The sequence below is a fragment of the Hoplias malabaricus genome, chromosome 6, assembly GCF_029633855.1.
Source record: "Hoplias malabaricus isolate fHopMal1 chromosome 6, fHopMal1.hap1, whole genome shotgun sequence".
NCBI classification, from domain to species: Eukaryota; Metazoa; Chordata; class Actinopteri; order Characiformes; family Erythrinidae; genus Hoplias; species Hoplias malabaricus.
Genome location: NC_089805.1, coordinates 5271305 through 5285481, shown reverse-complemented (window position 1 = coordinate 5285481; position 14177 = coordinate 5271305). Strand labels below are relative to the sequence as shown.

At 42.9% G+C, this 14177-nt stretch overlaps 1 protein-coding gene across 1 annotated transcript; it reads right to left on the bottom strand.

Moving 5' to 3' along the window:
• Positions 1 to 329: 329 nt before the first annotated feature.
• LOC136699926 (cytoglobin-2-like) lies at positions 330 to 11569 on the bottom strand. Its single transcript, XM_066674994.1, is given in 4 exon segments — positions 330 to 2832; positions 3634 to 3865; positions 11293 to 11341; positions 11344 to 11569. Coding segments are annotated over 4 exon segments (534 nt in total). The 5' UTR covers positions 11429 to 11569; the 3' UTR covers positions 330 to 2664.
• Between the last annotated feature and the right edge of the window lie 2608 nt (positions 11570 to 14177).

Here is a 14177-nt window from a genome sequence, read left to right as displayed (position 1 = left end):
TTAATAGTAATGTATAGCATCATACAGTAATACTATGAAAAACCTGAAACCATGCATCAAGTTACTCTCTTGTGGGAAATAAAAGCAGAAATTTTACAAAGAAGCTTAAAAAACGCCATATAATCAACCGCATCTCGATGAATTTCAAGCACTTTTAGGTAAAAATATTGTTCATTTAAACAAGTAAATGATCTGTCTAATCTTATCAGAGTGAAAATTAAATAATTAAAGGTTAGCTCTCACTTCTGAACAACACTGCATAAGAATACTGAACAAACAGCATGATTCAGACATCTTGTTTTTATAATTCAAACTTTATTTGAGGTAAATATAAAAGAAATGACATGAATGTGGCAAAAAAATGTAGTGATAATAAATCATCTGATTATGTATCTCATTCTGGTATATAATTGTAATAACAGATTTCTTTAACCATATATACACTGTAAAACATTTCTTGTAAATTTTACAGTAAAATACTGGCAGCAGAGTTCCCAGCCATTTACCGTATTTTTACAGGAACACTACTGTATTTCAAATTTACAGCATATTACTGTAATTGAATAATACAACGATTTACAGTAAATTACTGGCAGCAGAGTTCCCAGCCATTTACTGTATTTTTACAGGAACACTACTCTATTTCAAATTTACAGCATATTACTGTAATTGAATAATACAACAATTTACTGTAAATACTGCGATTTACAGTAAATTACTGGCAGCAGAGTTCCCAGACATTTACCGTATTTTTACAGGAACACTACTGTATTTCAAATTTACAGCATATTACTGTAATTGAATAATACAACAATTTACTGTAAATACTGCAATTTACAGTAAAATACTGGCAGCAGAGTTCCCAGACATTTACCGTATTTTTACAGGAACACTACTGTATTTCAAATTTACTGCATATTACTGTAATTTTCTGTAAATACTGCGATTTACAATAAAATACTGTAGCAGACTTGCTGTAAATTTCCAGCAATTTTTTACAGTGTAGATAATCATTTCACATCTTATGTTTTAAGATAGTATAGACCATTAGGATTTATATATAGTAATACTAATAACAGAATAATCAAATAAATATTACTGTTAACACATTTGTAAGACCTCTTGGCACTTTGGTATTGAAGTATTAAAATGGCTAATATTTTTCATTCATACAGTACAATAATACAACAATAGTAACTGAGACATGTTACAGTAGGTTTACTATAGAGCCAAAACCTTGTGGACAATTGCTCATACCAAAACTCTGAATTAAAAGTTATTTGCTGGAGTAACAGCTTCTACTCTTCTGTTTTAACTAGATGTTGGATCAATGCTTGGAGTACTTTATAGCATTCAGTCACATAAACAATAGTGAGATGTTGCACGGTTCTGGAATGCCAACACCACTCCAATTCATCCCAAAGGTATTGAATGTTGCTCCAAAAACACACATCCCAGCCCAGTGCTGCCAGGGCCCCTCTTACTGATATTTAGCATTGGGTATTGTGTCATTAAGCTCATGTGCAGCAGCTATAGATGTTCCCATTTTATTAGTAATGCATTATTTTAGAAATTACTCCATGTCCGCAACAATGCTCCATGAATTCACTATTTACTGTATAAGAGGTGTCAATAATACTTTGGACCATATAGTGTGATTTGAGATTGGTTTCACAGGGTTTATATTGCACAACATTATCTGCTTTATTTGTAAAAATAAAAAGTACAGAGATATGATAATGCTTTTACTAATATTCGTATCTTGCAGGATGCAGTATGTCGTAGTAAAAAAGGGCATTATTATATACTTCATTTATATAAATCTATGCCGTATACAACAGTGTGATACTAGTGTTGAGCAACTCCACACTTTTAAACCATATGTACGTAGCTGTATATCATACATCTTCCAAAATGTGTTCTATAACGGTCCATGGTAAAGAACTATAACGACTCAGAATCATTTGGATGCTTAAATGGTTCACTGTAAAACGTCAAAGTACCGTTTAAAAAAGAAAGATATCCTTCACCAGAAAATGTTCCATATAATACTCAATATTACTCTTTGCGATAAAAGTGGATGTAGGTATTTGTTAGAAGACAAGAACAGAAAAGCTGGAAAGCCTCATATTTCAAATCTTAATATAGATATAGAAGTTTACACAAGTAATATAACTATATAAATGTTATAAAATGGTCGTGGAATGTTTGAAATATTGAATAAAATATGTAAAAATATGTTTTTTAATGTACATAAACATGCACTGTAAGAAATGTATTGAAAGTGTTCAACTGAACATTTTCAACTGATTTAAAATATTGATTTTAGTTGTAATCTAAAACTGACCTTCTGTTGTTACAATAAAAGTATGTATTTTGCGATCAAAGCCCTGGTGTATTGCTAGTTTTTTGCCTGAACAGACTAACCATTGCAGTATTTTTGAATTATTAACATATCAACGGATTCCAGACTTTTCCATATTAATGTATTCTCCCTTTATATGTGGACTCTTCTTTGGTAAATGTAAATAATAAAAAAGAGTGAGAGAGACAGTCTCAGTGCGTCTCCTGAAGTACACTTCTCACTGAGAGTGATTTTGATGATATACATCAAGCCAAAGCTTTTCTACTGTACTGTACGTCATGCAAAATCCTATCTCTCTCTTACTCTGTAGCACTGTTGCTAACGGAAGCCCAGTCGATGTCAGCATACGACTGTGTAACATGCCAAAAGACCACACCCATCAGTTTAGACCACGCCCCCTGAGCATCAGCATTGAAGGTTTCTGGGAAGGCTTCCACCAGTACTTCCAGAATAACTCCAGTCAGGATCTACATGAAAGACAAGATAGACAGATGTGAGCTGGTGTTTCATCTACATATTGAGGCCACAACGGTAAAAAACAAATACGTCAAGGCCATGAGAAAGCACATGTAAACAGCAAAATCAAAACAGTAGTAACAATGGAGAAAACACTGAAAAATCACTTGGAAGATATTTTTCCAGTAGATCAGACTCCACATCTGGCTGTATCTGGTCCTCTGACCTTATACAGATAAGGGCTTGTATCAGCAGCTGACCAATCAGAGCATTCTCAACTCAAGTCTAACCAATTAGAGATCAACCAATCACTGATCCACACTCTGCTTTTGGCTCCGCCCATACATTCCAGCTATTTCAAGTTGGTACCAAGACTGAAAGTGTACCTGAATTCAGCTTGAGTACGCTGTAAAGGTAAAGTGTAATATTTTCCAGTATCTCATGGTGCTTTTCCACTGCATGGTCCCTACTCTACTGGACTTGGCTCTACTTTTGCTTTTCCATTAGGCAAATTTGGTATCTGCTACATGGAACTGGGTACTTCTTTAGCCCATGCTCACACCTGTTTCAATGCGAGCCGAATAGAGACGAGACCTCTCTACATAACTAAATGCAGACATCCATAACAAACTAGCTGTTAGTGAAATCTCCAAGCTACAGAAGAGATGGCATTTGTTTTATCTTTTGAAGTGTTTTAAACATCATTGAATTGGTGCCCAATGAAAGATTCCATAGAACGTGGGTTGGTGCAACAAGGAACGAAAATACTCATAACCCACGGTCTCCGTAAATTAATTTACTTCTATATTTACTTTGAAGTAGCTTGGCTCCACACTGTGTTTGATGGCGTGTGAGTTGGCCACCACTCTGAGCACCGATGCCGTTTTCTCTTCATCATGGACATTCTCCACCAATGTGTTGAGGGCATTCATCACCCTCACGGCGTGTTTCCTCAGCTGGACGCTGTTCTGCATCTCCTCAGGGTCCTCCATGTCCCGGAACTGGCTGAAGTACTGTTTGGATGAGGGGAAACTTGTAAAGAGCCTGAGTAAATAAATGACAAATAAACTTTAAATTAACATGGAGTAGCAGTACAATCCACTTATGTCTACTGTAAGTTTATACCAATGTGTCATGCCAATTTACTCCCCACAGACAGCTGTTTAACTCCGAATGTTTTCTGGAGGGGTATAAATCCCTCCACCGTTGAGCAGTGGGACTGTTTTCTCATTAGTGATGAAGAGAATTCCAGTGAGGGACAAATTCTCTGTTAATACCCTTTATTTCAGGATCAATATTTGGGGAAATACCCTGTCCAGGATGTGTTCTACCCACTCTGACCCTGATCGGGTTGAATCTGGCTTTCCCTATGAAACAAAGACTAGCGTAAAAAGCTTTTTAAAGAGGCGTTTTATGAAAACAACGGTTTTTCAGTGCATTTGCACACCCAGTCTGTTTTTTTCCGAAAACACGAGAGAAAATGAGTCATTCTGATTTTGCTCTGCATTCTACATCAAGGGCTGAGACATTAGAATAGTCCTGCCTCCTTGTCTGAGTCCCTCCAATCACAGCGGTGGATGTGTGTTTATGTGAGAGTGCAAAGACAAGGATAAAGGGACCAAGACCGAAAGAGGACTGATTAATATGGAGAGAATCTGAACAGAAAAGGAAGAGAACCAAGACAAAACAGCTAAATTCCAAAGCCTTAGCTCCTCACTCCTGGGCTCTCGCTCTGAACTGAGCTGTGGCTCGTTCTCATTTAAAGGAACAGGTGCTGGAACCGATTGTTTGAACAGAGCTGTTTGATCCTGGTGATATTTTGCCCCTGGAAACTGTGTTCACTTGTGAAAAATGTCCATTTTAAAATGATTCTGTATGGTGTCTATTTGCTGGACATGTAAATGAAGGCCTCTCGAATTGAAGGAACGTTATTAAAGAGGAATATCTGTGTTTGGGTTTGAGTATTTCATCTCAGGAGAGCGTTCCTAAGATCTGGACTTACCGACCGTAGACATATTTGCTGAAATGTAAACACTACCCCTGGCCAGGCCTTATCAAGCATTCAACAACAGACTACTACGTTGTGTAAGTGAGGGACAACACTAAGGAACAGGCCATGGCTCGTTCACTGAGCATTTCTCTAGAGATCAAAGACTTCAGGGGCAGGGGGGGGGGGACACACGCCTAAATTGGACACATTGGTTGTGGCCTCCAGGACTGGCCGTTGAATGGTGCTGGCTCAAAGGAGGGGTTTCTCTGTGACCTGCATTATAAATCAAACAAGGGGTCAAACTGTGTTCAGAGCCCCAGAGGTAGTCCTGAGGCAAACAATTCTCTCTGCATTTCTCTCTCTCTTTCATCCTTGTTTTCTCTTCTTTATCTCTTTCATCATCACTCTTAAATCTTTCTATGACCAGAAGCCAGGAGAATAAAGGGTGACCATTTATTCCTCACAAAGGAATCTCTTCTTATCTCTTGCACTCGTTTCCCAGATTTGTCCTGCACCTCCTTCGTTCTATATCCCTTCACTTCCCTCTCTCCCTCTATCTAAGTCAATGCTACAGATATTAAAAAATGTAAAACAACATGTAGCTGCTCAGGTGATGTTCACGATTGTAATAAAATCTAATAGTTCAGTTGGCTCACCATTTGCTAGCTCTTCAAGCCTGTTTGCGTGTTCAAAACCCGTCTAGTGTGTTTATGAAGCCCCTCTTTCGGTGCGGTACGTTAGTTTAACTCTCTCTGCTCATGGCAGAGGCATCTAGTATTTTTTAGACAACAGAGAGAACTCCAAAACATTGAAAAGCACGAACTGAGATGAGGATATTGTCCTCTTCCTGCTCCACAGGTGGGTAACATAAACATATTTTGGCTGTGTCTTCCTAGACATAGGGTGACCATGTGACCTATTTAGCATATGAACAGGGAAAGCAGGAAGAGCCACAACTCTAGCTCTCACTGTGGGACCAGAAGACCCAATCAATATCAAAGGAAGTTTATTACTGAGTAATCAACAACCACCACAGACAAAGGGAACTAGTCTAAACATGAAGGCGACGGAACTCAATTTCCACTGAGTTAGAACTTACACATGGACTGTATTCAGACACGACTGACATCACATCCCTCAGAAGGAGCTTAGAGGAAGGCGGTATTGTCAAACAATATAAGCTGTGTTTTTCTAGTACTCAAGGTTCAGTCCAGCTCCGCTGAATCCGTGGTACATCTTTGTATCGTGCAACTGCTTGCTGTAATAAGGGTTTTCCATTTTTCATTAATTTTGAGAGACATCCCATTTTTCCTACAGAGCTAACTGCATTAGAGAAAGTGCTACAAAAAGTAAACAACTCGAGCTACAAAATGAGCTTCTGTGTATAATTCAAACATTCATTCATTCATTCATTGTCTGTAACCCTTATCCAGTTCAGGGTCGCGGTGGGTCCAGAGCCTACCTGGAATCATTGGGCGCAAGGCAGGAATACACCCTGGAGGGGGCGCCAGTCCTTCACAGGGCAACACAGACACACACACACACTACAGACACTTTTGAGTCGACAATCCACCTACCAACGTGTGTTTTTGGACTGTGGGAGGAAACTGGAGCACCCGGAGGAAACCCACGCAGACACAGGGAGAACACACCACACTCCTCACAGACAGTCACCCGGAGGAAACCCATGCAGACACAGGGAGAACACACCACACTCCTCACAGACAGTCACCTGGAGGAAACCCACGCAGACACAGAGAGAACACACCACACTCCTCACAGACAGTCACCCGGAGGAAACCCATGCAGATACAGGGAGAACACACCACACTCCTCACAGACAGTCACCCGGAGGAAACCCACGCAGACACAGAGAGAACACACCACACTCCTCACAGACAGTCACCCGGAGGAAACCCACGCAGACACAGGGAGAACACACCACACTCCTCACAGACAGTCACCCAGAGGAAACCCACGCAGACACAGGGAGAACACACCACACTCCTCACAGACAGTCACCCGGAGGAAACCCACGCAGACACAGGGAGAACACACCACACTCCTCACAGACAGTCACCCGGAGGAAACCCACGCAGACACAGGGAGAACACACCACACTCCTCACAGACAGCCACAACCTCCAGGTCACTGAACAGTTTCATTAACTGTAATGAAAGCCAATCTGAGAGACACCAAAACTGAAAAACATGAAATTATACTTGTGGTAGTTGGTAACAATACAGTAAGCAGCTGTGTGTGTTTCACTGTCAAAACTATGTGTCTACAGTAAAAACCACTGCATCTCTGCTCCACAGGAAATTATATCCAGGTTCATCTGGCTGCTGAGGAAATCAGAAACAGAAAGGGAATGTGGTAGTTTTGTTTGGAGACAGTGTGTGTGTGTGAACGAATGCATATGTTTCTGATTGAATTGGATTATATTTGATCATAACTCTCTGATCTAACCATCATTTTTCACAGTGTACAGAAGGTTGTGGAATCATCTCAGGAATGTCAGCTGTACAGGATCAGCCGGAGATACTTGGTTCTCGTTCTATCTTTATTCAGATAAATGAATCTTGGCTTTATCTGGTCTGCAAGGTGCTGCAAAAGATTCGGTGAGTGGTGCAATTGAATAATCACTTTTTGATCACTTTGAGTGTGAAGAACAGATCTTAAAAATCCATCACTCGATCTTAAGGTACTTTAATCACTTGTGAGAACTACTAATCCAACATAAGAACCTGACCTCACCTATGTTCTTGTGGGAGGATGATGTGTAAAGCCCTGAACTATTAGCCCTTAGCGTTTAGTTAAACATGAGTGAGTGAGTTGCACAAACATTCCATGGGATGCTTCACATTTAAATATATCCAATCAGGATACAGGAGAACACACCACACTCCTCACAGACAGTCACCCGGAGGAAACCCACCCAGACACAGAGAGAACACACCACACTCCTCACAGACAGTCACCCGGAGGAAACCCACCCAGACACAGGGAGAACACACCACATTCCTCACAGACAGTCACCCGGAGGAAACCCACGCCGACACAGGGAGAACACACCACACTCCTCACAGACAGTCACTCGGAGGAAACCCACACAGACACAGGGAGAACACACCACACTCCTCACAGACAGTCACCCGGAGGAAACCCACGCAGACACAGGGAGAACACACCACACTCCTCACAGACAGTCACCCGGAGGAAACCCACGCAGACACAGGGAGAACACACCACACTCCTCACAGACAGTCACCCGGAGTGGGAATCAAACCCACTACCTCCAGGCCCCTGGAGCTGTGTGACTGCGACACTACCTGCTGCGCCACCATGCCGCCCCATAAAGGGATGTGCATATGTTTATTAAATGTACAGTGATAAAGAAACTGTATGTAACACCCTTCTAGGAACAAGTCTAAATCTAATTAACAACATTCTCTTGGGATATAATCTTTAAAAAAGTGGATGGCTCATAGTCTTGAACACTTATAAGTGGTATTTTTCATGTGATTTTATTCATGATTTGAAAGCCATCATGTCATTCCTAGTGATCAGTTTGTATCAAAATGTACATACAGTGGCAGTGCTGAGTAGAGGAGAGGCTGAGGAGCTCATGGGTGTGTTTATGGGTGTTATATGTGTGTTTGGGCTTGGTGCTTTGTGTGGGGGTTCACCATCCTGAAGAAGATGTCTAAGTGGCTTGCTACACAACAATCCCAAATTGCTGCTTGCTCACTTGTTCCGTTCTGCCTTAGGGTCATAATGGAAGTAATGGCTCAGTCTCATTACCTGGCCTTTGATGATGTAACAATGCTAAACCTGATTTTAAACATGGCTACCTCACTGTGGGGGACCTGCTCTATAGAGCATAAGCCATTTCCTTCAGGGACTGCAAAGTCATGTGACTCTTCATTTGCTGTGTGAGTTGCTCCTACCTCCAACCCGTCTCCACCCTGAACTCCTCCCCATTTCAACCTTTGTGGGCGTGGTCTAGCAAAATTAGCATTGTGGGGAAAACATTTTTTCTGCTTCTGTGATTATATTTATGTTCAGAACTCCACCGCAGTCAGATCCCTTGTGCTAAAACTCTCTGTCTCTCTCTCTCTCTCTCTCTCACACACACACACACACACACACACACACACACACCAATACAGCAATCTGCGTGCTTCGCCCAGTGGTTTCTAGTCTTGCAGTTAATGGATATGCACTTTGTCTCAGTCACAGCTTGAATACTCAGTGGGTACTTGATCATGTGACTCGAATTTCAGAGCAGAGTCATAACAATTCATTGTTCAGAAAACCTTCAGAAATGTGAATGCGAGATTAGACTTTCCAGCATTCCATCAGAGCCCTACTGGCACCTGAGCTGAGCAAATGTTGACTCTATTGGAAACTACTGAGGACTGAATTCCACATTAAATTCCATTATTATCGCAACTGTATTAACATGTTTTTTGACAGAGGAATGGAAAAAGGAGGGAAAAATAAGGAGAGATAAGGACAGTAAGACATAGATGACAAAGCAAGCACAGGTCAAGTAACAGAGGTCACTGAGGTCAGTGTGTGTGTGTGTGTGTGTATCAGAGCTGGTGCCAATCAAAGCTCTTAATGAATAGGAGAACAGGCTGACACTGCTCTCTCTCTTTCTCTCACACATACACATACACACACACACTTGTTGGTAAAATGCAGTGATTCACACTGTTGGGGACTTGCATGTCGTTCCTCATAAGGAAGGAAGTCCCCAAAATATGAGAGTTTAAAAGGATTAACAGGTTTTCTTGATTTTTATATATATATATATATTCATTCATTGTCTGTAACCCTTATCCAGTTCAGGGCGGTGGTGGGTCCAGAGCCTACCTGGAATCATTGGGCGCAATGCAGGAATACACCCTGGAGGGGGCACCAGTCCTTCACAGGGCAACACACACTCACACCTAAGGACACTTTTGAGTCGCCAATCCACCTACCCACGTGTGTTTTTGGATTGTGGGAGGAAACCGGAGCACCCGGAGGAAACCCAGGCAGACACAGGGAGAACACACCACACTCCTCACAGACAGTCACCCGGAGGAAACCCACGCAGACACAGGTAGAACACACCACACTCCTCACAGACAGTCACCCGGAGGAAACCCACGCAGACACAGAGAGAACACACCACACTCCTCACAGACAGTCACCCGGAGGACACCCACGCAGACACAGGTAGAACACACCACACTCCTCACAGACAGTCACCCGGAGGAAACCCACGCAGACACAGAGAGAACACACCACACTCCTCACAGACAGTCACCCGGAGGATACCCACGCAGACACAGGGAGAACACACCACACTCCTCACAGACAGTCACCCGGAGGACACCCACGCAGACACAGGTAGAACACACCACACTCCTCACAGACAGTCACCCGGAGGAAACCCACGCAGACACAGGGAGAACACACCACACTCCTCACAGACAGTCACCCGGAGGAAACCCACGCAGACACAGGGAGAACACACCACACTCCTCACAGACAGTCACCCGGAGGAAACCCACGTGGACACAGGGAGAACACACCACACACCTCACAGACAGTCGCCCGGAGGACACCCACGCAAACACAGAGAGAACACTATATATATATATATTTATTTTTAAGTTCCCTTTGTAAATGAACAGCTACATATTGCAATGTTTCTCTATGTAACCACAGCAGGCATGATGTGTGCGTACAGACTGTACAGATGATGAGTTCACACCACACCCTCCCACAAATTTGCATCCAAACATGTCTCACAGCTGTATTTAGGTCAAAGGTTTTCCAGATTAATCTATAAATGAAACTAATGATGCATTTAGTGAAGAATGCATAAAAAATTCTAAAGCTATTTCAAAATATCAGTCTGATCTTGTCTACGTGTCTCTCTCTCCCCTCCTTTATTCTGATGCACATGCTCATACATCTCAGTCTGTTATAAAGAACACGGACTGTGGAGTAAGCTGTAACATTCGCACTCATGCCACTTTCAGCTCAGCTGATCACAAATGGAAGGTGCTCAAAACTAAACTAGTGACTGAGATGTGAGACGTGTACGTGAGCAACAAGCTGTAAACTCCTACTTTGAATCAGAATCCAAATTAGAATTAGAATCTAAACAGGAACTGGACTGTAATCAGGATTATATTCTACTGTCATTGTCCAAAGAAAAACATATATCTTCATTTCCTCAGCAGCTCTCCTCCACATTGTGTAAAAGTTAATGATGAATGGACCAATAGAAATCCTCCTTGGAATAAAATATTTTTTACACTGACTTAAATAAATGTGGGAGTGTGTGACGCCCAGTGATTCCTGGTAGGCTCCAGACACACTCTGACATTGAGCAAGATGCAGTGGTTACAGGAGATGAATTAACGAATGAATGAATGAATAAATGAATGAATGAAGAGAGAATGACAGAGAGAGGTACCTCATCAGCACTGCCACCCCTGCAGCTTCTTTGTTCTGATACACTTTGCCCAGGTGTTCTGGACCATGGCTTGTTCTCCATCCGTAAGTGCCTCTGGTCTCTCTGTCTGTTCCTGCACTTTTCCATTTGCCTCCATCTCACAGCTGTCCTTTTCCTCTCTCTCTCTCTCTCTCTCTCAAACACACACACACACACACGTGCAGGCACACACACTCAGTAGAATCCCACAAGGTCTCTTCTATGAATTCAAAGGCTCTTCAAATAGTTCTCTCTCCCGTTAACTCTCTCTCTCTCTCTCTCTCTCTCTCTCTCTCTCTCTCTCTCTCTCTGTGTGTTTCTCTCTCTCTCTCACTATCTATCTATCTGTTTCTCTCTGTGTTTCTCTCTCTCTCTCTCTCTCTCTCTATCTGTGTTTCTCTCTCTCTCTGTGTTTCTCTCTCTCTCTCTCTCTCTCTGTGTTTCTCTCTCTCTCTCTCTCTCCTCTCTCTCTCTCTCTCTCTCTCTCTCTCCCTAGCTTATGTTCAGTCAATTGTCTGTGTCCAAGTCAAAGAAACCAGCACGTTGTGAATGAGTAACGCACTCCCTTTTTCCTTCTTTTATGCTCTCTCTCTTCCATTCATTTCCTCCTCAATGTATGATTTGCCCACCTCCTTTTCTGTTCTGTAGTACTCCACCTGCCTCTCTCTCTCTCTCTCTCTCTCTCTCTCTCTCTCTCTCTTTCTGTCCACCTATCTCATTTCACTCACTCACAGCTTTTCCACACCCCTCCCTCGCTTCCCTTAAACTCTGCCCCTGTTTTTATCAGGCAATGTGTTATTACTCAGCATTGCGTAACATTTTCGTGCCAATACTCCAATCTACTGCTGTGGACTTTGAGAAATATAAAGCATTGTGGTCTCTTTCTGTAAAGAAACCTAGTCATTAACCTCCAGAACTGTTCTGTATTCTCCTCAAAGGTAAACAGCAAGCGGAAGGTACACAACAGCCCCAAGGCCCCAGCTCAGTTAAAACAAACAACCCCACTCAGCTCAGTCTGCCTCTTTTTTCTACAACAAGGGGTTAAAAACCACCAAACTTCCAGCTTCCTCTGAATTGTTTACTTAATCATGATGGGTGGTCCACAAAAAGGGGCACTTACGTATGTGTCTACGTTTTTAACTTCTTTTTTGTTTTCCTGAGGTTTGTTCGAAATATAATCAAATAGGTAGGTGTCGCAGTCACACAGCTCCAGGGACCTGGAGGTTGTGGGTTCGATTCCCGCGTGGGTGACTGTCTGTGAGGAGTGTGGTGTGTTCTCTCTGTGTCTGTGTGGGTTTCCTCTGGGTGACTGTCTGTGAGGAGTGTGGTGTGTTCTCTCTGTGTCTGTGGGGGTTTCCTCCGGGTGACTGTCTGTGAGGAGTGTGGTGTGTTCTCTCTGTGTCTGTGTGGGTTTCCTCTGGGTGACTGTCTGTGAGGAGTGTGGTGTGTTCTCTCTGTGTCTGTGTGGGTTTCCTCTGGGTGACTGTCTGTGAGGAGTGTGGTGTGTTTCTCTCTGTGTCTGTGGGGGTTTCCTCCGGGTGACTGTCTGTGAGGAGTGTGGTGTGTTCTCTCTGTGTCTGTGTGGGTTTCCTCTGGGTGACTGTCTGTGAGGAGTGTGGTGTGTTCTCTCTGTGTCTGTGTGGGTTTCCTCTGGGTGACTGTCTGTGAGGAGTGTGGTGTGTTCTCTCTGTGTCTGTGGGGGTTTCCTCCGGGTGACTGTCTGTGAGGAGTGTGGTGTGTTTTCTCTGTGTCTGCGTGGATTTCCTCCGGGTGACTGTCCGTGAGGAGTGTGGTGTGTTCTCCCTGTGTCTGCGTGGGTTTCCTCCGGGTGACTGTCCGTGAGGAGTGTGGTGTGTTCTCCCTGTGTCTGCGTGGGTTTCCTCCGGGTGACTGTCTGTGAGGAGTGTGGTGTGTTCTCCCTGTGTCTCCGTGGGTTTCCTCCGGGTGACTGTCTGTGAGGAGTTGGTGTGTTCTCCCTGTGTCTGCGTGGGTTTCCTCCGGTGACTGTCCATGAGGAGTGTGGTGTGTTCTCCCTGTGTCTGTGTGGGTTTCCTCCGGGTGACTGTCCGTGAGGAGTGTGGTGTGTTCTCTGTGTCTGCGTGGGTTTCCTCCGGGTGCTCCGGTTTCCTCCCACAGTCCAAAAACACACGTTGGTGGGTGGATTGGCGACTCAAAAGTGTCCGTAGGTGAATGTGTGTGTGTGTCTGTGTTGCCCTGTGAAGGACTGGCGCCCCCTCCAGGGTGTATTCAGGGTGTATTGCGCCCAGTGATTCCAGGAAGTCTCTGGACCCTGAACTGGATAAGCGGTTACAGATAATGAATGAATGAATGAATGAATTCAAACCAGAAGCAAAATGGATTTCAAAGGAATTTTAGATTTCCAATTAGAACTACAGTTTAATTTAGACTTAAATAATTAATCAGGCTTTGGTTAAATTGAGGATAGTATAATTATTCTCATTGTGGAGTTGAGTAGAATATTGATGAAGGGCAGATGGTCTATAGTTATAGTCTCTAATTAGACACCTGTAGCGTTAACATCTGCTCAGGAAAACTACATACGCAAAATGCATTGGGTTCAAAGTCCATATGATTACCATAGGTCTGTTTTCAGTGTGCATTATGTTTAACAGTCTACATACATTAACTCACCTGTATATGATTTTCTTGATCAAGTTCACAGTTGGTCAGGAGATAAACATCAAAAAGGCCATCACAAACTCACCTAGTCACTCACTCACTCACTCAGACCTGTATATAACCTTACATAACGAATTGACCTACCAATGTGTGTGTTTGGATTGTGAGGAAACCCATGCAGACACAAGGAGAACACAACAAACTGCTCACAGACAGTGATCCAAAGC